The sequence below is a fragment of the Tasmannia lanceolata genome, unplaced genomic scaffold (assembly GCF_043159265.1).
Source record: "Tasmannia lanceolata isolate RefF3 unplaced genomic scaffold, GAP_Taslan_0.1 ptg000015l, whole genome shotgun sequence".
Lineage (NCBI taxonomy): Eukaryota > Viridiplantae > Streptophyta > Magnoliopsida > Canellales > Winteraceae > Tasmannia > Tasmannia lanceolata.
In genome coordinates, this window is record NW_027518692.1 from 54,665,431 (window position 1) to 54,688,481 (window position 23,051).

General features: G+C 37.7%; 1 protein-coding gene across 2 annotated transcripts; it reads right to left on the reverse strand.

The window, feature by feature from the left end:
- Positions 1–603: 603 nt before the first annotated feature.
- Positions 604–18,023, reverse strand: LOC143892471 (lipid phosphate phosphatase 2-like). 2 transcript variants are annotated; one of them, XM_077397103.1, is made up of 8 exons: positions 17,669–18,023; positions 11,546–11,767; positions 11,329–11,416; positions 10,978–11,087; positions 10,742–10,835; positions 7,012–7,200; positions 6,860–6,919; positions 604–1,065 (listed from the first exon to the last, which is right to left on the reverse strand). In XM_077397103.1, the coding sequence occupies exons 2-8, from the start codon at positions 11,759–11,761 to the stop codon at positions 851–853; spliced, it is 972 nt and encodes a 323-aa protein (XP_077253218.1). In that variant the 5' UTR covers positions 11,762–11,767; positions 17,669–18,023; the 3' UTR covers positions 604–850. The 2 variants fall into 2 exon arrangements, with proteins under 2 accessions (XP_077253218.1, XP_077253217.1); XM_077397102.1 differs by having other exon boundaries at positions 17,746–18,022.
- Between the last annotated feature and the right edge of the window lie 5,028 nt (positions 18,024–23,051).

Here is a 23,051-nt window from a genome sequence, read left to right on the forward strand (position 1 = left end):
CCTTTCTCACAACTAACCAAACCAAAGATTCCATGGAATATTTTTTCACGGTTGCCATAGCAACAATGAAGAGAAATTTTGTATTCTTATCTTACCGTTGAAGAGCTCTTCTTGGATTTAACTTAAGGGAACTAATGTAATGTTTCACATTGCCTGTGTTACCCAAATTTAAAAAGCACCCACTTTCAAAAAAACAATTTATCCAAAATCTATGATATTTACATATGGTAAAACCATAGTATGAGTGGATCTATAAAAAATATCAATCTTCGAAAATCAAATTTGAACTTCAAAATAATCCTAGAATCATCAATTTTTCAAATAATGTTGGCGTCTGTGATCCTAATTTCGTAAACCATGAACTTTCAAAAGTTGGTTAGAATTGGGGAACATTATATAAATTCACCAAATGTGGCTTGCAAATGATCAATTAATATAAAAATGACCCAATGTGTCATACCCAAGATGCAAAAGTCCATCAATCAATGGTTTGGATACACGGCCATTCACAGTAGCATCCACCTCTTTTAAATTGGGGGAATTCATGGAATTCTAAATTTCTGAGAAGTTCGGGTCACAGAAATGGATTCAACAGCACAGATAAGAGACTTAAGTGTTTTCCTGTGAGATTTCAGAGAAGAAACTAATTTGCAGAGTCCCACCTGTGTTACCATTTTGACTAACAATAGTAATTGAATGATCAAATGTACATAGCCAACTTTTCAGTGAGAGAAAAACCTACTAAATGCAAGACCAATGGAGATTTTCAGGTTTAAATGTCTGTAACTGAGAAGGAATACTTTACATCTACATGTCATGGAGCTCCAAACTGTGGCATTTTCATCACCATTCAAGTGCTGAATAACTGTCTCCTCCCACGTTCCATGTCATCTAGAATTGGGCTGGCCTCATGTGTGTTGATTTCTACCGTCTCCCTGCCATTTCCAGGTGAAAGATAAACAATCTCAGTTTCCGCCGGCTGAACACGAAGAGAATTTGTTGTGGCGGATGATTGGTTGTCGTGCGACTCCGCCAACATCTGAAAATATGCGCGAGGTCCCCAACCTGGACACCAAAAAATTTAAATCTCAGAAGCTTTCAAACAGTGGTGAAATAATGCATACAGATCCCTTCCACAAAATGACAATCTATATTACTGTATCCCAACATATCAATGGTGGATCTTTGTGATATTTCTTCTAGCGGAACTAAGCGGAGAAGTCTCAAGAATTGCGCACTTGGTGAGAAATCAGTTCTCTTTGTTTAGGTGATCAGCAATGAACAAATTTGCTCAGAAATCAGTTCTATTTTTGTTGTGACCTATGTCACAAGTATCATTTTCGGTAATTTCTCATCAAGGGAAGATCTCGGGATATATTTATTTTATTTTATTTTTTTCAGGTTTATATTGGGAAAAAATGAAAAAATCTATAAATATATTAAATTTAAGAAAAAATATAAAAAAAATATCATAAAAATATCAGGATAAGATCGTGATATTTTATGATAAAAATGAAAATATTGCTATATTTTTAAAATCTCGGGATTAGTTAGGGATTTTGTCGTTTTATCAAAATGTCGCGATAAAAACATAGTATTTTGAAAATATTGGAGATATTTGTGACCAAGGATTGAAATTTCGGTTTCGGACCCAACCGAAATCGATTTTTTAAAAAAATTTCGGTCATCTCGGACGAAATGACCAAATTTCGGCCGAAATTAATCCCGACATCCGAAATTTAAAACCATGTTTGTGACATAGGTTGTGACCCAGCCACAACATACAGACGGCTGACTTCACGCATACATATTGATACGAGATCTTAATATGTTTCAATTTGCTATACGTCTTGAGAATTGTTTAAGTTCCCACAAGTTTGAAATCATGTTTCTGTTTCCGACAATTTGGAAGTGGAATCACTTGGTTATCGGTTCCATTGTGATTTTGAGATCAGACAGATATTTAATCTTGTACAGTAAAGTTTGGGGACCTGTTACTGTTTTCTCTTGTATGGGATTTCATTATTTTATTACATTTATTGATTACTTTTATAATTTCAAGGTGTACAAGGGAATTTCAAATGCATCCAAGTCCGAGGTGGCATCAATATTTTGTAATCTCCTTAAGATAATGCAAACTCAATTTCAAACAAACATCAAAGTTTTGTGGTCTGGTTCAGGCGAAGAATAACTCTAACAAATTTCAACAGCTCTTACAAAAGGAAGGGTATCTCGTCTATAAGAGTTCCCCCGTACACCTTAACAAGATGGGATTGCTAAGAAGAATGGACATGATGGACAAAATCTCTCAGTTCTTCTTAAATTTCTAAGAAGAATGGACTCTCAGTTGTTCGTTCCCTTCTCATTTGCTAAGAGAAAAAGAAAAGAAAATTTACTTGGAGAAGACCACTTCGAGATAAGCCTTGAACCTATTGATCGATTCATCTTGCTTATATTTTACGGTATACACCCACTTACATCCCACTGATTACATTTTACGGTATATACCCCTTCTAGTAGACACACCCATTTTTTTCTTTGGAGAAATAGGAAATAAAGACCGATTGGGAAGCAGGATTTCAACTGGTGATTTCTACCCAAGAACACGGGAAGGAATTTATTAATGAGGAATGCTGTGACATGGAGTCATCAGACAAAAATGTTTTAGGAACATTCATGCTATAAACAAAAGAGCTCGAGTCACTTCAAGTAGATGTCTATTTTTTCTTTCCGCACCCCATTCTCTTGGTGTATATACACGTGACTTCTGGTGTATTATCCCATGAGGTGAAAAATAGTTCTGGAAAGTGGAGTTAATATATTTGACCCATATCAGAACGAAGGATCCTGAGCTTTGTGTCAAATTGAGTACTTTAAAGATAGAAAAAAAAATTGACAATTGGATTTCATCAGGTAAACATGAGTGTATCGAGTATTATCGTCTACAAAAGACACAAATATCAATAACAAAATAAGGATGTAGTAGGAGAAGGCCCCAAAATATCTGAATGAAGAACTTCAAAAGGGTTAGTACTTGTAATGAAACTCATTGGGAAGAAAGTACGACAATGTTTAGCAAATTAACAAATCACAATTAAATTTCAAATTATTTTAATCAAATAACTGTGAACCACTGTCTCGAGCATGAAAAAGAGAGACGACTAACACACCACTACATCAACACATCTTTGTGACATTTACGACTACTAATTATACTAGACTAATGACTCACTGGAAGTTGAGAAGTGGTCTAGCTCAAAGGGTTCATAAAAATTCAACTTTTCCCACATGCTCCTTAGAGTGGCAAAGTAACTCGATAGGGACTTCTCCCCTTGTCGGAGATGTGAAATGTCCATCCTTAACTGACATACCCTCGTAAAGTTTTGCACTTGAGAGTACGTTTGAGCAGTCATATCCCAAATATCTTTTGGTATATGTAGAAACATGAATCCACTACTAATTAGAACCGATGAGGAAAGGCATCACCTAGAGGTTTTCTATCTCCCATCGATCATGTACTGGACCATCTTTTTCTGGCTCTATGGCTCTTCTTGTAAGATATCCAGGTTTGGTATGTCCTCTAACTAACATATTTATAGCTTGTGACCACTACAAATAGTTAGGTCCATTTAGTTTGACTGGAACCATAGGCATCGGCATACTGTCTAGGACAGCCAGTTGATTCACAATCATTTTGGTACTGCTAGTATTCATAGAACTGCTTGTATTGTTGGTCATCATATTTCATTCACAATCGCAACAACAAATGAAAAATAACTTGAAGCAACAGTAGTAGTTTAAGGTCCCGGTATACAGGGACGGAGCCAGGAATTTGGTCTGGGGGGGGCAAAGAATGGTTGTTATGGCATATTGGGACCTTAGAAGCAGGAACCTCCTCTCGGGGTGCCGCTCCCACCTCGGAACCTCGATTCCGCGCTCCTTAGGAAGGAGCTTCCAGGGAGCGCGACCCCAGAGAGACAGGAACTGCTCTAATGACGCTCACAGCTTGCTTCTATTACTCTATAAGTCCCACGATCACCAACTTCCTTATATCAAACTCCTCCAACTCTTCAAAGTAATTCGTTGGAGAAAGCACAAAGGCTTGTGCATCTTCAGAAGGCACGAGGAACGAGTGCACACAAATGAAGATGGTGAAGATGGTTAGAAATTAGCTTTTAGATGTACTTAAATTTTGAAAGATACATATGAAAATGGTTAGAAACTATTATTTTTTGATGTGCTTGAATTTTGAAAGATATATAAAGAAAATATTACATACACGCTCCCATGGCGCTCCCAAACTTAGACTTTTCTAGAACCCACGCTTCCCCGCCCCCGCTCCCGCCCCCGCCCCCGCTTCGTGCTTCTAAGATTGGGACCCACACTTTTACAATTCATATTTCGATAGGTGAGGCCCACCATCACCCACTCACCCATGCATTACGGGGAGCCCACAATTTATACCGCATATTTTGAGGCAGTGGAGCCCAGTATTTACACCTCATGTTCTAATGGGTGGGGCCCACTATTTTACACCTATGCATAGCATGGCCCAAGAATGCAAGTGATTTAACAAATTCCAAGAGCCCCCTCGCCCAAAGGATTGTTTTCTATTTTGAAAATCATAATAATTCCTGAGATTTTATATGTTGTGTGAATGTGAAGTCCAATTTTTTCAAAAAGAACTATCGGCCAATGTGATAGGATGATCCAAAGGATTGTTTTCTATTTTGAAAATCATAATAATTCCTGAGATTTTATATGTTGTGTGAATGTGAAGTCCAATATTTTTCAAAAAGAACTATCGGCCAATGTGATAGGATGATCCAAAGTGTTCATTTGTTGGGTCACAAAGTAAATAGGTTGAACCGCATAAATCATCTCCATGGGATGATCCTAACCCTTCGATCTATAGAGGTTTCTATAATGGGTAACCCATTGTAGATCGGATAGTTAGCATAATCCTATGGAGATATTTTATGAGAAGCGGCCTATTTACCATTGTGGCCCAGGAAATGAACAGTTTGGATCATCCTAGTGACCTCCCCCTATTGTTTCTGCTTTTGCCCCTTAAATCAAACATTCCCTCCCTTGCCCGGTTAGCCTCTATCCAGAAATTTTAGAGAGAGAGAGAGAGAGAGAGAGAGAGAGAGAGACTTTAGGTGGATTGTTGAGAGCTACTTATTAGGGGGAAAAGGGTAGCTTTATGAGAAAAACTAGCATTCTTTACCAAAAAAAGCATTAAATACTACGAATTTCAACGGGGTAAATCTCGAATTTAAAGGGGCCAAAAGTATTAATCACATGAACTTTACGAAATAATCCAAGGTTTATGAGAAATTTTCAAGATTTGAGAGTGGGGGGGCAATTGCCCCTCCTCGACCTCCCTGGCTCCGTCTCTGCCGGTATACAACAAGAACCCAGAAAACACCGAATAGATTGTTTATACACTAAAGATGAGAATCTTTGGAAAGGACTATTAATCGCTACAAAGAATCCTATTTTTAAGTCTAAAAAGAAGGCAAAAATTTAGAACAGGACTGTAACGGGTCAGTTAGCCAAACAAGATTTTTCTAGATATTGTTGCTTTTCTCATTCTCCACAACTAAAAAAGGGGAGAATCCCGTAACTGAATGGTTGCCGAACAGGCGCTAAACAATCCAAAAAAAATCTAGGTCACTTATACTAATACATTAATTTGGGTTAGATAAACACCAGCAATGGCCACAATCCAAGGATCATTGATTGGCAACAAGACAAATAAGTAATGATTGATTTTTAACATGTCGGGAATAGGAAAAAACCAAAAATGGAAATCACCCAACTAGGTAAGTGCTTGGGACCACAGCTCTAGTGTTTTTTCATACATGAGAAGTGTATTCCATGGTTAAAATTCCATCCAAATCGGATGACTATAAGTCGGGTAAAACAAAACCCTAAAAATCTGGTTTAAAAAGGAACACAACCAAACCTCGTATACAACATTAGTTTGAGTCGTCCAACAATCTGTGGGAACCTTTTCTTAAGTTCTGCAAGAAACCATGTGATTTTATTGATGGATTGACACCTTAAATGGTGGACCTGAACCACAGGAAGAAACCCTAAGAAATACAAACTAACTGGGGTGGGATCAGCACTTGACAAGGAAAAGTGCTCTGATACCAATTATAAAAATATAGAATAGAGCCCCGGAGTGATGGATAAAGAAAGGAGGAAGAGGTGGAAGAGAACAGAAGAGAGATGAGATAAATCGCGGAAATAGAGACTACACATGCTTGTCGACCACTCTCTCTTATTTATTAATGATGTGTAATGTTTACAAGAATGCCCCTAATAAGTGAAAAGGAGGGAAAAATATAAGGGGCCGTTTGGATACGCGGATTTTAGAATCCGGTTTTAGTTTGAAAACAGTGTAAAAAAGGGTTCATGATCAAGCTGATGTATGCTGTCGTGGTAGTGTTTGACGACATGTAAGGTTTGAAGTTTGAACACAACATAAATATCTCATTAAAATTTTCGCATTAACTTTAAAACTCAAAGTTATGCTTGCATGGAAATAATATATCTGATGTCAGAACATGAGGCATACGTAAATTAATTCTCAAAAAAAGTACTCGCATAATTTTTCCCAAAACAAGGAATGCCAATATCAGTTTCAATTTTGCATTACAGAGTTCACATCTCCAAATAAAAAATGGCAAGATAATTATTCAATGCAGTATTCAATGCCAAATCCCACTTAGACTATTTTAGAATAGTAACTGGTGGAAGTCCAATAGTACGCAAAATATAAGTATACCACAACAAACTAAAGCATTCCATTGGTAAGCAGGGAGTAGAAAAAAGAATGGGAATGTACCATCAGTGTCATAGGGAGGTGGAAAGAATTGCAAGTAACAAAATGAAGCTACTGTTAATCCTGCAAATGACATTGGGTTGGTAATAAATCAGAGAATTTTTCGATGACAAAAAGTATTATTACCCCTAATGATCAAATCTAAAAGGACAAACCTAAAAGTCCTCCAGCAAATACATCTTGCCAGTGATGCCAATAGTCATCCACTCTAGAAATAGCAACAAGAGCTGCGGCAAGTAGGGGGAGAAAGACAATGCATAGTTTTGCGACATGGCCTGTTTGATCAAATGCTCTGATTTTCCCTGATAGATACAGAGCAAGGAAACCCAAACCTGCAAATGACCCTGCAGATATAGATCACAATAAGTTCTACTCCTTAATAACAAGACCAACAAGATTAATGAAATATAGATGGACAATCAAGTGCAACCATAAGCCCTAAAATAAAAGCTGTTGTCCATTAACCTGAAAAAAAAATTAAAATCACAAAACCAAAGTCTACCATTTGGTAAGAATAAAAACAAAATAAAGGCACAGAAAACACTAAGAAGAAGAAAAAACAAGTGCATTTGTTCATGCTTCACCTCCACTATGTGCCCTAGATCAACAATCAAATCTTGCAAAAGAAATTATGCCAAAACTAATATAAATTTATATTCAATATAAATGGTACCCAACATTTTTTCAAATAGAAATTTCCAACTGACAATAAAATTTCACGTGCCCAAGATCAATATGCAATTAAATCTTGCAAAAAAAATGCAAAAAGTCATAAATTTATGGTATGCCAAAATTCATATAAATGGTATCCAACATTTTTGTTAGAATATAGATTTGCAAGTGACAATAAAATTCAGGGAAGGAAGTGGAATGAATCGAAGTTTTTTATTTTTTTGGTGTTTTGGGGGGTTTCTAATCAGGATACAATCATATAGACTTTACGCGAGGTATTGTAAAGGGGACTCCTGGTCCCTTTCTCCTGTAATTTTGTTAATCTTAATATAATATGTCATCTTTCAAAAAAAATAAAAAAATTCCCGAATATTCCCAGAAATCAGTGGAAGAAATAATATTATAGTTGACCAGATCTTTCGTGGTAGACTCCGTCAACAGAAACAAGAAAGAAACACAAAGTTGGATCAAAAAGTAAAAGCCTCTTCCCTAAGCTTCTCAAAACCAAAGTTACAGCCCCCTCCTTTCACCATCTCTCTACATCCAATATGGGACTAGACTTTTGTGTTACTGTGTAGATATTCAAAAAGTGCCTATCAACCGCCATTCTTTTTATTGAGTAGAATAAAGGAATACGTGGTTTGGGCTAATTAAGAAATTGTCCCTAAATCACAAAAAATGCAGAGAATAATTACAATGAATTTCAACTTTGAAAAAAACACGCAAGATTTTTTAGTGATTTTGGAAGTGATGTGACCGAAGTAAAAAGGGATAATCAAACTCAACTCAACCCAACAAAGCCTTTGTCCCAAACTAGTTGAGGTCAGCTAAAAAGGGATAATCAAACAGTATAAATAAATGCTAAGAAAAGAAGAAGATACACAAGTATCCCAAACATGAAGATTGAAGACAGACTAGGTGATGGGACACATGACATGGAGCACTTAGATTTAGTAAAGTATTGAGTGACTGGAGAAGTGTCACAACTTGAAAGAGGGTTGATAATGCAATCCATACCTACACAAGCCTTGTGATTCCATGTTGCAACAATATTCAGCATCTTTAACATTCAATGCTAACTTCGGAATACTGTTTTGTTCCAAAGGATCAAAACAGCCAGTTATTAATGGAATCCCCTTTCGGCTCTCTGTGAAATACTTGTTTGGCCGAGGGCTTCCAAACACATCATAAGCTAAACCCTTGATGACGAATAACCAACACACAATGAATAGGGAAGGTATAGTGATACTTTGAATGACCCAGCTCTGATGAATATAGGTTGAAGATGAGATGAGAAGAAGGATAAGAGAAAGGAGGAAAACCGGCCACACTAACTGTTGAAGGATGTAACCAAATGAATCGCATACAATCATAAAAGTGTACAAGCGAGCGCACGTGTGTGAGTGGGGCGGGGTTGTTGTTGTTGTGGGAAGAGGGGGGGATGTCTCTACTCGATCAGCCAAAAATAAAGTGGGGGCCCACATTGTTTGGGTGATGAAAACCATTCATTTGATGGGCCCTGACAGACATAGATAGGGTGTGCCCAAAAAATCAGCTCCATAGGATCATCCCAACCCTACAATTTATGGAGGTTAAAATGGACGGGTATAAACCTCCACAAATCAAAGGGTTAGGATGATCCTATGGAGCTGATTTTTTGGGCACACCCTATCTATGTCATGGCCTATCAAATGAATGCTTTGAATCATCCAAACAATGTGGGCCCACTATGTTTCTGCCGATGGAGTAGATAACGTTATCTACTCCATCGAGTAGAAAATGTGAGCCTATATATATATATATATATATATATATATATATATATATATATATATATATATATAGAGAGAGAGAGAGAGAGAGAGAGAGAGAGAGACAGAGAGAGAGAGAGAGAGGAAAGTGTTTCTGAGGTGGAGCTCAGATAAGCTTATCTGAGCTCGAGCTCAAAAACTCATGTGGGCCCACATTTTTGGGTGATCCAAAGCATTCTTTCGAAAGATCCTTTCATGATAGGGTGTGTACAAAAAGTCAGGCCGTTAGGATCATCCTAACCCGTCCAAAAGTGGAGGGAAAAATGGACAGATACTGCTTCTCCACTGATCTGCCTAATTTTTCCCTCTACAAATGGAAGTGTTCGGATGATCCTAACCACCAATTTTTCGTCACACTGTCATCCTGTTTGCATTAATATCCTTATCTTTTCCTCATACACTCATCTCTCCTTGTCTTTCGATGTGAAAAGATTGGTGTGACTCATCTCTAGACAACCCTAACCCTAGTTTCCTCTACCCTTGTTTCATTTCATCATGTTATTTCATCATCTTTTCTGCATGCTGGAGAAGTATCAGAACTGACGAAAAATTTTCAGGGTTTACTCCGGAGTAGCAGCACCTCATCTTCGCTTATTGAAGCCTCTCCCTCTCTAATGGGATGGACGAAAAGAGGAAAACAAAGAACGGCACCTGAAGATGATCTCCATCAACCTCTTTGTGTCTTCTTCTATTATTTTGACATGGTTTGAATCAGATTCAAGCAGTTCTATGGCACTGGAATATGGTTGTTTGTCATAATAATCATATGGAAGCTGCTTTGTTCTAATAGCACCTATATTTTATGCAATTTAAAAAATGTGTGTGTGTGTGTGTGTATAATCCATGAAATTGATTGAGCTCCCTATGTTGTGTTTTGTGCCGGACCTTGGTAGCCATCATCTTTTCTCAAGAAAGTAGAAGCAACCCGGTTTCTTCATTTCTTCTTTTTTTCCTATTTCTTCTCTTCATTTTTTTTTTCCCGTCTGTAACTCGGGCCGGGTTCGGGTTGGGAAAAAAGGTAGGCGGATTGGGTCGGGTTGGCTCTCTTTGAGTTGAGACTAGGGTCAGGTCGGGTTAGGGTTGGAGAAATGGTCCCACGGGTTGGGTTCAGGTTGGCCTCAACCCGATATGCATAAAAGTACAAAACTCCTCCAAATAATAACTCACATTAACGGTGGTTATGGTGGTTGCAATCTATACAAGAGAACAGGTGATAAAGTACAACAATATATTATAAAGAACTATACAATAATTACTTAACTCTTAACATAAATACAGAACACAATTGAAGGAAACTAGGTATAGTCAACAATAACATTATTCTTAACCAAGATAATGGCCACAAAATCAGCAGTAAAAGACATCAAAAGATGTACAGTGCAGGAAGGGTAGTTCTGCTTACATGAGGAATGTCCACTTGGAAAACTCTTGTGCCCTTCGTTGACAACACTCTTCTTTCCGTGACAAATAACATTCCTTGTGACGTTATCATAAATCTAGACATGTTGTGAAGCAACAATAAGTTTTTTTTTTTATTTGTTTGTTTTGAAATGATAAAGAACAACATATGATGACTACGTAATGACAAACAGTAGATGATATCACTATAAAGAAAGTATTTTGAAACTGTAGACCCACCGGATTTCCATCAGGGAAACAACGCCAATAGAAGTCAGGTCTAGGTCGACCAACACCATCCTTGATTGCATCCGTTATCACCCCAGTTATCAGTACAGAAAATAAAAGACCTGGGCTTGCATATGTCACCATCTCAGTGTTATCAGTTCGAGCCTTCAACATATAGACATGGTTTAAATTTCAGCCGAAATACCAAAATTTCGGTCATTTCGGCTGGGACTGAAATTTAAAACCAAAACTGAAATTTAAAAAATTCGGCCGAAATTATAAGATTTCCACCGAAATTTCAATCCTTGCATATAAACAACAGGGACCTATTCTACTTAATATCTAAGAGAGAATAAGACTTACCCAGGATGGCATGGTGCAAATCATATACATCCTTCCTGAAAATGTAGTACAGGGCAAAGATTGCAAAAGGCAACAACACTGCGATTATCTGTTGGGAGGCAAAAAGGAAGAGAGAACATAACTTTTTCCAATCCAAATAAATATACTCCAAACAATTTATAGAGGTACTATTTCTCTCTTGATAACAATGGAAGCAATTATAGAGACCAAAACATACTGGAACAGCCCAAAATGGCACTGTATTGCCTTTCAATGGGTACTTCAGGTCTGTCATCATGTCCTCCCCTACAAAGCGGTAAAATGGGTCTATAACATTCAATACAACATCTATAACACCGAGAAGTATAAGTATAAGCCAGTCATGCATATGCAGCCTTGCCACTTTTACACCATGGGATCTCATAGTGTGAGCACCCAACTGAATCTCCGGCATTTTCTCCTAAAAGAAGACAAATAAACAAGAAATTCAGAACTGAACCACCTTCTGAGTCTGAGGCTATTATTCATCATTCCTTACAATAATAAATATGACATACAACAACCTTTGCATCCTTGCAAAAATACAAGGATACAATTTATGTATGTTTCCCAGCAGATGAAATAAGATGACATGAGGTGCAACTCGTCAGTTCATTTTAAGACATCCCGTTTAAAAAATTCAGAGTACTGACATACTAAAGAAGGAGAAAATCTGTCAAGCTTATAGCTAGCAACAAGGATATGGATTTTAATATGTTTAGAATTTCAAGCACATAATAATGATTACTTCATCCTTCAACTGGAGTTGAGAGATTGTAAGTGTTACTCTACAAAATTTGATTGAAAAGATCATATTAGAGGTTGCAACAAGATGGAATATGGCTTGGGATAAGTTTCAGGTAAAATAAATTGCAATGAAAATTTGGAATTATGGAAAAAAGTTGTCACCCCATATGTAATATCAGGAGACGAACATGCTGGAAACAGAGTTATTAATACTCTGTAACATTCAAATAGAGTACAGGGCTATTTACACCACAAAAACTTTAATAAAATGAAATGCCCAACAAATTTCACTAGAATTATACGAAAATTAAGAATTTACAGTGTAAAAGGTAAACTAGATCCAGGTATCTCAAAGAAGAAAGAGATTATCTACTTCAGATAATCAGCCATATCCCATCCATGGAAACATGGTTTTAAATGTCCACCGAAACCAACATGAAACGACCGAAATGTTTCCATTTCTATCCCCACTGAAACGATACAGAAACCAAAATCGTAAGTGTATTAGTGGTATACTATATCAATATGTGTTAAATACTTGTATTTATATTAATTGCATGTGAAATGTGGTGTTTGTACTATGTGTGCATATTATGAATTACATGCGAAATGTGGTACGTATGAGTTATCAGACGTGTGATAGTGCATGTCACTAGGTGTTCGATGTTATTAAACCACATGGAAGGTTGTCTTGCTTATGTGATAGATTCTAACTATGTATTTGTGTTTATTCTAGCATTTCCTTACATTTATCTTAAAATTATATCATTTGCAAATGTTTCCATGATTTTACAAGATTTCCACCGAAATTTCCAACCGTATCCGAAATGTTTTTGTTTTTGTAGCGACTGGAACAAAAATTTAAAACCTTGAAAAGATCCTCAAAGAGAGTGATGTATTAAAGTAGAGCATTATGAAAGTGAAGAGGGCAATCTTTGAGCCAACTGTCATGGACAGAACTCATAGGTCATCTTGATGGATCACTCCATGTCCCTACAGATTTGTGACAAATAATTCAGCACAATAGGGAAACACAAAATTAATGCCAAATCCTGATTTTGACATGGAATGTCCAGGGCTGGATGATATTTGTGTGGCTGTTCAACACTTTCTTTTCTTAATTATTACGCCAGATTATGTGTGCATGGTTCATGTCCGTGTTTAAAAACGTGGATGCAACGCAGAATGCGGCCGAAGAAAATCCTAGTTGACTCGGCACTATGCAGTCGAGTACTCGGTTGATGCGGTCATAATTAGGGAGAGTTAAAGGAGTCTTTATTGACTCTAGGGTGCAAAATGCGGAACGGGGATGTGTTGCAACGCGGAACGCGAGGGGGAGTTATAAAAAAATGATTCATGTTTCTCACACCTAAAGCCAAAGTATAATGCAATTTTGCATGGAATTCCAAATGTTTCACGAGTCCACATACTATCAACTGGAAGCCTCAATTCAAATAATTAACGATCTACTTGGATTAAGTCAAAGCACATGGTGCCTGTGGCATGGTATCTGCATTTAGTACGGCTTGCAGCCAGCTTAGTCCGAGTCAAGAATGAGCTTCATGACACATTGATCCAAAACCCAGCCCACAACCAAGGTTTTAAATTTCAGTTTCAGTTTTGGCCTCCATGGAAACAGAAACATTTCAGTTTTGGTTGGAAATTTTGGTGGAAATCTTGGAAAATCATGGAAACATATGCAAATCATAGAATTTAACGATGAAATTTCAGGAAATGCTAGAATGAGCTCAAATACACACTTTGAAACCCATCACATAAGCAAGACAACCAGCCATAATGGTTTCACGAATACCCAGTGATATGCATTGTTGCGCGTGTCTAATAATTTAGTACATACCAATTTTCACATGTAATTCATATCAATATTCATATATAATGCATGCACTAAATTTCACAGGCAATTTATCCAAATATAATTATATGATACATACCACTATTACACTTACGATTTTGGTTTATACATTTCGGTTTTGGTTTAGGAGGGGATGGAAACATAAACATTTCAGTCATTTCGGGGAAATTTAAAAGCATGCCCACAACCAAGATTACCTAGAACGCGGTTCATTCCAGTATGCGATTCTAGAACAGGCATGGGGTACGATGGTAGCTTGGCATACAGTACGGTGAGGGTAGGCTAAGTCGGTTCGCTATTTCGGCTCATGGGTCGATTTGGATAGCAAATTTAGGTTGCTCTGGTACTCTATATATAATTTCATATATTTTTACAAGAGTATCATTTTATAGTCCATACTACATACATTTAATAAACAAAAGCAAAAGCCTCATGTATGCTATTCATATATATTCAAAATGAAAATTCCAGTTCCAATCCAATCCATAATATATAAAATTTGAAGATCTTCAAATATCACTAAATTAAGTACCAACATATATTACATTCTCAATCTTAAATGAAAGCAAAAGAAAAATAACTGCCCAGTTCTGAAATAAAAACATAAAAAATATGAACAAACTAATAAACTACTGTGCATCTCTCTTTTCCTAGTTCATCAAAGTGTTTCCTCTCTCTATGCGTCTCTCCCTTTCCCGCGTGTCGTCCGGGTCGCCAGTTTTGGTGATCCGGGTCGTAAACAACCCACATTTCGGGTCGTATCCCTAGATAGAGGGTGCAAGGGTGACCCCGGTAACACTGCCCACAACCCCAGAGGCCTACTTAGGCCATACGCATTTAAACCAGTCCTTGAAGTGTCGCAAAAGGCTGGATGTTCAATATCAACAGCCTATACGGCTGCCTTGGATGACACAATTCCATACAACAATATGTGGCCCTTCAAGCCAGGGCTTTTACAGGACACAAAGCATGTAACAGCATCTTAGCTCTATCCGGAAGCTACAGCAGCAACTCGTGCCCTATTATGACTGCTGCAAGCACCAGCAGCGCTGCAGAAGCAGCAGCCCAACAGGAATGCTTATTGGTTGAATCTGGTCTGTCAGGCTTCTTTTGTAAACCATGAAGGACCCTGGTAAGTTGCAATTAAACCAGCAGCGGCACAGGTCTCGGACGGCTCAGGATAGAAGTCTCATATGGCTGCCCTTAACCCAAATTTTTCAAAGTTTCAAACATGAGGGTCCAGAACATATTAGCTTTGCCACATGCAATTCTTAGGACACTTATCGTGATGTTTCGACACATACAATGCTTTTTTTCCACAACACTTGGTCCATTGTGGTTTTCTCTCTTAGATTAGACTTTTTTTCTGAAAACTGCTACGGTAAAGGATAGAATTACTTGGAGGAGACCGCCCAAGCTGTGGAGTTAGGATTTAGAAGAAGAGGAAAGAGGAAGAATGAAGAAATAAAGAAAAAGAAAGGAGTGGGGAGAAGAGGAAATTTGTAGGGGTTGGAAAAACAAAATTGAGGATGCCATTAATGATAATAGGCTCTGTCATAACACATAAAACTACTCCCTAAAATATAAAATAAACCACTAACAAAACATTGTAATCTGAACACTCCCTCTAAATATCCATGCCCAGCTTGGAACAAACAAAACTGACTTCAACCAAGAGCCTTTGTAAATATATGTGCTAGCTGAGGTTTTGACCAAACATGCAGCGTAGAAATTAGCTTGCTTGTGACCTTTTTATCGAAGAAAGCAACAATTCACTTCAATGTGCTTGGTTCTCTCATGAAACATTGGATTACTTGTTATGTAAGTACCTTCCTAATTATCATAAAACATTGGTATTGGCTTGTCAACCGTAAAACCCATCTCTTTCATGAGAGTCTTCAACCAAATCAACTCACATGCAGTATGAGCCATCACACGATATTTTGATATCTTCTCCCACCACCACAGAGCCCCCTTGACTACTCACGACCATGTCCTCTACCAAAACCACCAAGCCCTCTACTAGAATCACCTTTGCCTGCTAAAAATATCAAGGCAGGCTCCTCTCGAAAACTACGATACGAAGACTTGGAAAACTCGAGACGTTGAAGTCGAGACTAAATATTATTCAAAGTGGACTTTAGATTACGTCCAGAAAGGAACTTTGCAACTCTTATTCCTGCTACCATATCAGTAGATTTTTACCAGATGTCAATAGTTGAACTGGTACACATTCAACTCTTCCTACATACCAAGAAGAGTTATAATATTCACTAAGGGCCCGTTTGGATGCCGAGAAGATTTTGATTTGGATTTCTCACATTTGCAGCCCTTTTTGCATTGTAATTTGGATCGGATCAAATTTTTGGATTTCTAACTCAGCAGCTGACAATGAAAAAAATCAGATTTCTAAGGGGCCGTTTGGATACGCGGATTTTATAATCCAGGTTTTTAGTTTGAAAACAGTGTAAAAGAGGGTTCATGATCAGGCTGTTGCCACTGTCCTCGCAGCGTTTCTTGGATTTTAAGTGAGAAATTCAGGTTTTAAAAATCTCTCCTGCATCCTAAGATTTCTAAAAATTGGAAATATGGGAGGATCTGCTACTCTCTTGCTGATGGAAAGAAGGGCGAGAAGTAAAAAATGACGGCTGGTCCGCTTCTTCTCTTGTCTCTTAGCTATAATTTTGAAGAAATCCCGGATTCTAAAATTCACGTATCCAAACGGCTCCTAAGTTTGCTGTGGAAATAAGAAATTGGAAATCCACAGATCTGGCAGTTTCCTTCACCCTCTTTGCTCCTCAACCTCTCCCCTCCGCTAGGAAGTACCCCCTTCCCTCTCTCTCTCTCCCCCAACATGAGCTGCCAGATCTATTCATTTTGCAGTCAAAACTTAATTCCAAATCCAAATACAGAGTATGAGATATCCGAACAGGCCCTAAAGCTCTTGTTTCCTTGTAAAACCAAAAATGTGTTTTCAGATAGTTCATGCGCCCGTGATTGGATTGAACAGATTGTTCCTGGAAAGATTAACATTATTCAAGTTTCTACTCTAATATTATGTTTATATTTTTTTTTCAGATTAATTCCTATCCAATGTGTAATTAAACATAAGCATGAAACCCAAAGACAAAAGCAACACCCTTTTTCCTCTTATACCTGACCTGATGTGGACTAATAGAACCTATATAAACATGATAAGACACACGGCCCTTGCCTCTGCCTCAACCTCGCTTAGGAGCAATTCTGAATAAGAAGGGACTCCACGTACTACTCAACTCATTCAACTATGACTTATCCATCTAACATACTCCAACAATGGCTAATCCATGTGGACTTTATTTGCCTACGAAACAGAGGGAAATACGCACACACAAAGCATTGGGAATTTCAAAAGTATTTTTCCAACTTGAACAAACATTATTGTGGTTCATATTACATACATCTCACAGAGAGGAGAAGATTTTTAATTTGGCATCTGCACTTTGGAGGTTTACAAGGGCCAAAGATCCACCTAGATATTAGTAATTGATTGTTCTTTCGTGCATATTCATAACACAAAATTAACATAAATCATTCAGAAACTGTTGAAACTCAAAAAAAATAAAATCAAACACATTAATTTCCATAAGTTAGAAACCAACATTATAATTTAGGGCACAAGACAGAAAGAAAATAATAAAATGGAAAATCAAATCAACATACCAAAACAATTAATTAGGGCTTCTCCTATTAAATTATGTGTACAGAAGAAGATGTAAAGATCGAATTCCAAACTTGACCTGAGAAATGAGGATGAGAGGTTCTCCAAGTTCTTTCTCTCCGCGGAAGAAAGAGAGAATACGCTCCAGTTTCTATCTTTTTGCTGCAAAAGTCGCTAGGGAGAACGACTCGTTAAAAGCAGAATAATAAAAGTGCGAAACGCGGAAACGGTTTGAATTAGAAAATGAAAGTTGCCGACAGGGTTTGTATCGGAATGTAGGCTATGTATCAGATAATCTTAGTGATCGACTAGTTAAAACCTAACTCTTATTTTCTGTGTCTGTATAGGGGCGTTCCTAACCAATGCAGGTGCTGATTTTGTCTCGATTTTCCTACTCCTGTTTTGATGAGGTGGGGCCCACCATTTTACACACATGGACCCGGAATACTCGTCAAACTTTATAAAGAAGAAAGAAGGCCCATTCATTGGCGCACAAAAATGGAAAAACAGGCCTATCCATTACGAAAAGACAAAGAAAAAGACTATAGCGCAAAATCCATCAAGTACCAAATACAGTATAGCGCAACTTTGGGGCCAACTTCAAGCCACCATCCAGTAACTTTGCACATGTTGCAATCACCAACCATTCACATGCATTGCAAACTAATCATGTAGAGAGTTTCCATGTATATATACCCACTTACCCACTATGACTTTACAATTACTATTACTGCAAAATGGAAACAGAGTCACGAAATAATATCTTCCCACCACCACGCTTGTTTTTAGATTGTGTTGCTGGCCATAAACCTTATGTTGTCACGGGAAAATGCTAACGTCCTTGGCCGGACGATGAGGATGGACCGTTGTTGACGGACTTCTCAGACATAGTGGGAATTGGAACTTTCATCCTTTGAAGGTCAGTTAGCATGTGAGTGGTGCCAAATCCTTATACATGGTCGGAAATATATATTAATTCCGGAAAATCAAATCCAAAAACGGGAAGATAAAATCTAATCCCACCTCCTCCTCTTTACCCTTTCAATTTTTTCATGTCAGCCTAGAAGGAGCTCCCTTCAAAGCATTGATCTTCTGCATCCTTGCCTATAAAGCGGAAATCAAGGAAACAAACAAAATAAATTACTTTAGACAAATAAAGAACCATTATACGATTGATAATAGTAGATTGCTACTTGCTCTTTCTGCTAATATATGACGGTCAGTGGTCTATCCTCGAGTGGCTCTAACTGTAATGCAAGGAAGCTTTTCAAGCTCACTTCTTCCACTCTCTTTCGCAGGCGCTCTAAACTGTCAAAGGGAAATCTTTTAGCTCTTTACCCACTCAAAACCACTTACTGAAAAAGTAAACCTTGATTTTCTGGTCATCATCTTCTCCCCTTAATTATATCCCTCTTACCCGATCGACGTCTGCTGTAGAATAGTGCAGTACATATGAAAATCACCGAGGGAATCGGGTTACAATCGGAATCCGGCTTCTTCTACGCTTGCATCTCTTTTCCCAATCGACCATTGTCTAATGAAATCTCCATAATTGTTGGAATTTCCTCTCAAGGTAGGCGTATATATGGAGTTGCGATATTTAATGCTTAGAATAAATGGTGAGACGTGGAATATTTTTTGGAAGATGGAAACGGTTTATGAATTTGATGCAATGAAATCAATGATATTTAATGCTTAGAATAGGGTTGCCCTTCATTCTATCATTCCTCAATGGGAAATTTACAATAGAAATTTTTTCCACATTTCCTAAACTCATTTTCAATGAAAATCATTTTTCATAGAAAATGAATCTTCTATACACTGATACACACATGTGAGGAATTATAAAAGTAACTCGGTAGAGGTGTTAGCTTATGAATATATTAATGAATCTATTTGGATTTTGTTGAGAAAATCCGCGGCAAATCCGATCCAATCGTGTACAAATAAACAGAAAAGTAGAAAATAAACACGAGCTACAAGGAGAACACCAAGATTTACACGGTTGGTTTAGGATGCCTGCAGCCGCGATTCGGTCAGGATAACAACGGACCATGAAATACCCTTGTGCGGCGGTCCCTAGCAAATCATAATTTTAATTATACTAGATCTTCAATCAAGCCAAACTAGATTTTTGTAAAGTTTTTTATAGGAATTTAGTGACTTAATTTTGTAAAACTGTATATATATATATAGGAATAAAATTGTGCAGTCGACCGCACCAAGCTTAGGTGCGGTCGAGGGCCCCAAACTTATGTGGGCCCACATTGTTAGGATGATCCAAAGCATTCATTTGAAAGGCACTTACATAGATAGGGTGTGAAAAAAATCAGCTCCATAGGATCATTATAACCCATCCAAAAGTGGAGGGCAAAATGGACAGACACAGTTTTCCACAAATCTGCCAATTTTTTGCCCCAATTTTGGAGGGGTTAGGATGATCCAATGGAGCTGATTTTTTGTACACAACCTATCTATGATGGAGCCTTGCAAATGAATGGTTTTGATAAGCACAAAAAACGCAGGACCCATGTGTTTGGACCCTCGATCGCACCTAAGCTTAGGTGCGCTCGACCGCACACTCCTTTTCCTCATATATATATATATATATATATATATATATATATATATATATATATATATATAAGTTGTGAAAATTTATAAAATAAAAATTACATTAGCTTGGCTCATCAAATGAGAAATATTTTAAATTTGAAAATTTAAGAAATAAATAAATATCAGAAGAATAGAAAAATCTCTACCATACCTGATTTAAAATAAGCGTTTAATACAAACTCAACTCAACTAAGCCTTTGTCCCAAACTAGTTGGGGTCGGCTAATGAATCTTTTAGAAAAAATTCATGAAGAAGGTGAAGGATCTACCCAGCTCAAATTGACTAGTCTAATCTTGACACTAGTTGGGTTCGTCTACATGGATCAATTTCTTCCATTCTATCCCATCCCAGGTCATATTCTCTGTTATATTCCTAGCCCTCAATTCTTTCCTCACTGTTCCTACCCAAGTTATTTTTGATCTACCCCTACCCCTTTTTACTCCATCAACTTGGCACGAGTCACTTCTTCTCACTGAAGCATCCAAAGGCCTACGTTGGATATGCACGAACCATCTTAAGCGGTGCTCTCTCATCTTCTCCTCAATTGGTGCCACCCCCACCTTTTACGGATGTCTTCATTTTTAATTCAATCTAACCTTATTTGGCCGCACATCCATCTAAGCATTCACATCTCCGCTACACTCATCTTATGCACATGCTACTTCTTGGTGGCCTAACATACTGAGCCGTACAACATGGTTGGCTTAACAGCTGCCTTATAAAACTTTCCCTTCAACTTGGTAGGTATTTTACGATCGCACAAAACTCCTGAAGCATGCTTCAACTTCAACAAACATGCTCTTATTATGTGGTTAACATCCTCTTCAATCTCTCCTTCCTTATGTAGGATTGAACCAAGATAGCGAAAGATATCCTTCTTAAGTACCTCGTGTCCAATCATATTTACTACATCCTCTCCCTGCCTCCTTACATTACTAAAGTACACTTCATACACTCTGTCTTAGTTATAATTATCAAACTGATGATAATTGTTTTAGTATTTTAAGTATTATTTATGAGATAATTGTTCTACCCCTAAAAATGAGAATTTATCGGTTAAACCTAACCCTAAATTTATGTAAACCTATAAATCCAGCAAGAAGTGGATTAAAATGGTTGGAGAACTCCATCCAATTAATTTTACGATGTGTTGAGATAATCAAATCTCCATTTATTTACTTTCTCTTTTCTCCTTGAGATGAAAGTCAAACAGTGAAAAAAAGGTTTACATTTGGAAAACTACATACGAGCACTGTCACGTGAATTGTAAATCGCAACCAAACAATGCTGCGAAAAAAGAAAATATGTCCGTTTATTTTCTCCATTTTTTATGCAACCGAACAGACCATATATAAAGGATTTTCTTGCAATACATTTACAAAAAAACATTTTGGACCTACAACCATTGATACAATGATCAAGTAAATGAATCTTCTCAGCCATCACAATTCCAACTCATTGCCCTTGTCGGCAGGGACGGAGCCAGGAATTTGCAAAAGAGGGGGCAAAAAAATAATGTTAAATAATAATTAAGAGGAAAGTGTTTCTGTGCAGGGAGCTCCCTGCGCACAAGTGGCTTAAAAAGCCACCGATTGGTTCATATGGCAGGTCCACCTCTGCAGGGTCCACAAAAAGCGACCAATCGGTGGCTTTTTAAGCCACTTGTGCGTAGGGAGCTCCCTGCGTACAGGCACTTTTCTCAATAATTAATAAGTCTTCATAAAAGCCTCAAAAGGCACCAAGATATTGGAAAAAAAAACCAAGAAAAATGAGTAAACCAAATACTTGAAAATAAATTTTCCATGGCAAAAAATTTCTCTTCTTCCAAACAACAACCCCCCCCCCCCCCCGCGAGACAACCATTATTTCAAAGAGAAAAATGCTTACAAGAAAGTCACTTGTACAATAAAGTAGGATACGATTTAACTTTCGTAGAGTAATAGTTTTGCGCAAAAAGGGATTGCCCACCTTTTTCACTTAGGACAGCCCCTCAAGTGAATTTTTGACTACTCTTTTACACTATAGTGGGCTGTCCTGTGTAAAAAAAGTGGGCAAGTATATCATGGCTAAAAAAGGAGGAGATATTTTAGTAAACGGAAAGATACGATATATGCAAAAGTTAGAGAGGGCAATTGCACCATTCGTAAAAACCAAGAAATAAAAGGGGGCAAGAGGCTATTTTTGGAATTTTGCCTCTTTTTGGAATTTAAATGTATATGAATAAAAAAATTAGATTTTTTAGGGGGGCAACAGCCCCCCTTGCGCCCCACCCCCGTAAATCCGTCCATGCTTGTCGGCCTTTTGATCACAATTTTCTCCAGGCCATTGATTCTTTATATGTGTTAATCTTGCAAATAGCATTCTCCCTTGAGGGGTGTCAGTGGACACAAACAGACGTGCACAAGTTTGTGTTGCTCACTTTGTGGAAAAAAAAAACTCAAACGGGAAGTGGTAAATAACGGATAGGCTTTAACATAGACTAACAACTACAGGATGACAGAATTTCGTCACCGGTTGCGTCTTCCTCTATTCGTTGTAAGAGATTCCAACTACCCCCATAACAATATGAAAAGGTTTGCAAATTAATCAAACGAAACATAAAGATAAACGTAAGCTCTAGGCTGATGTGGTGCAGACGAACCCCAGGAGCAAATGGTGCTCATTCCTCACCTGAGGCGCACTTTGCCTGGATACTAATTGGCTTGCAAATGCTTCGGGACGTAGGATTTCCGTACTTAAGCAGTAATACGACTCTATAAGCCAAGCCAA

Bases quoted from the DNA above. Each gene is read 5' to 3' on its own strand.
- LOC143892471 (XM_077397103.1), bottom strand. From the start codon at position 11,761: ATGCCGGAGATTCAGTTGGGTGCTCACACTATGAGATCCCATGGTGTA. The intron at 11,417-11,545 runs GTATGTTTTGGT...GCCTCCCAACAG, and splicing joins TGCCATTTTGGGCTGTTCCA to ATAATCGCAGTGTTGTTGCC. The intron at 7,201-10,741 runs GTAAGCAGAACT...CTATATCTGCAG, and splicing joins TCCAAGTGGACATTCCTCAT to GGTCATTTGCAGGTTTGGGT.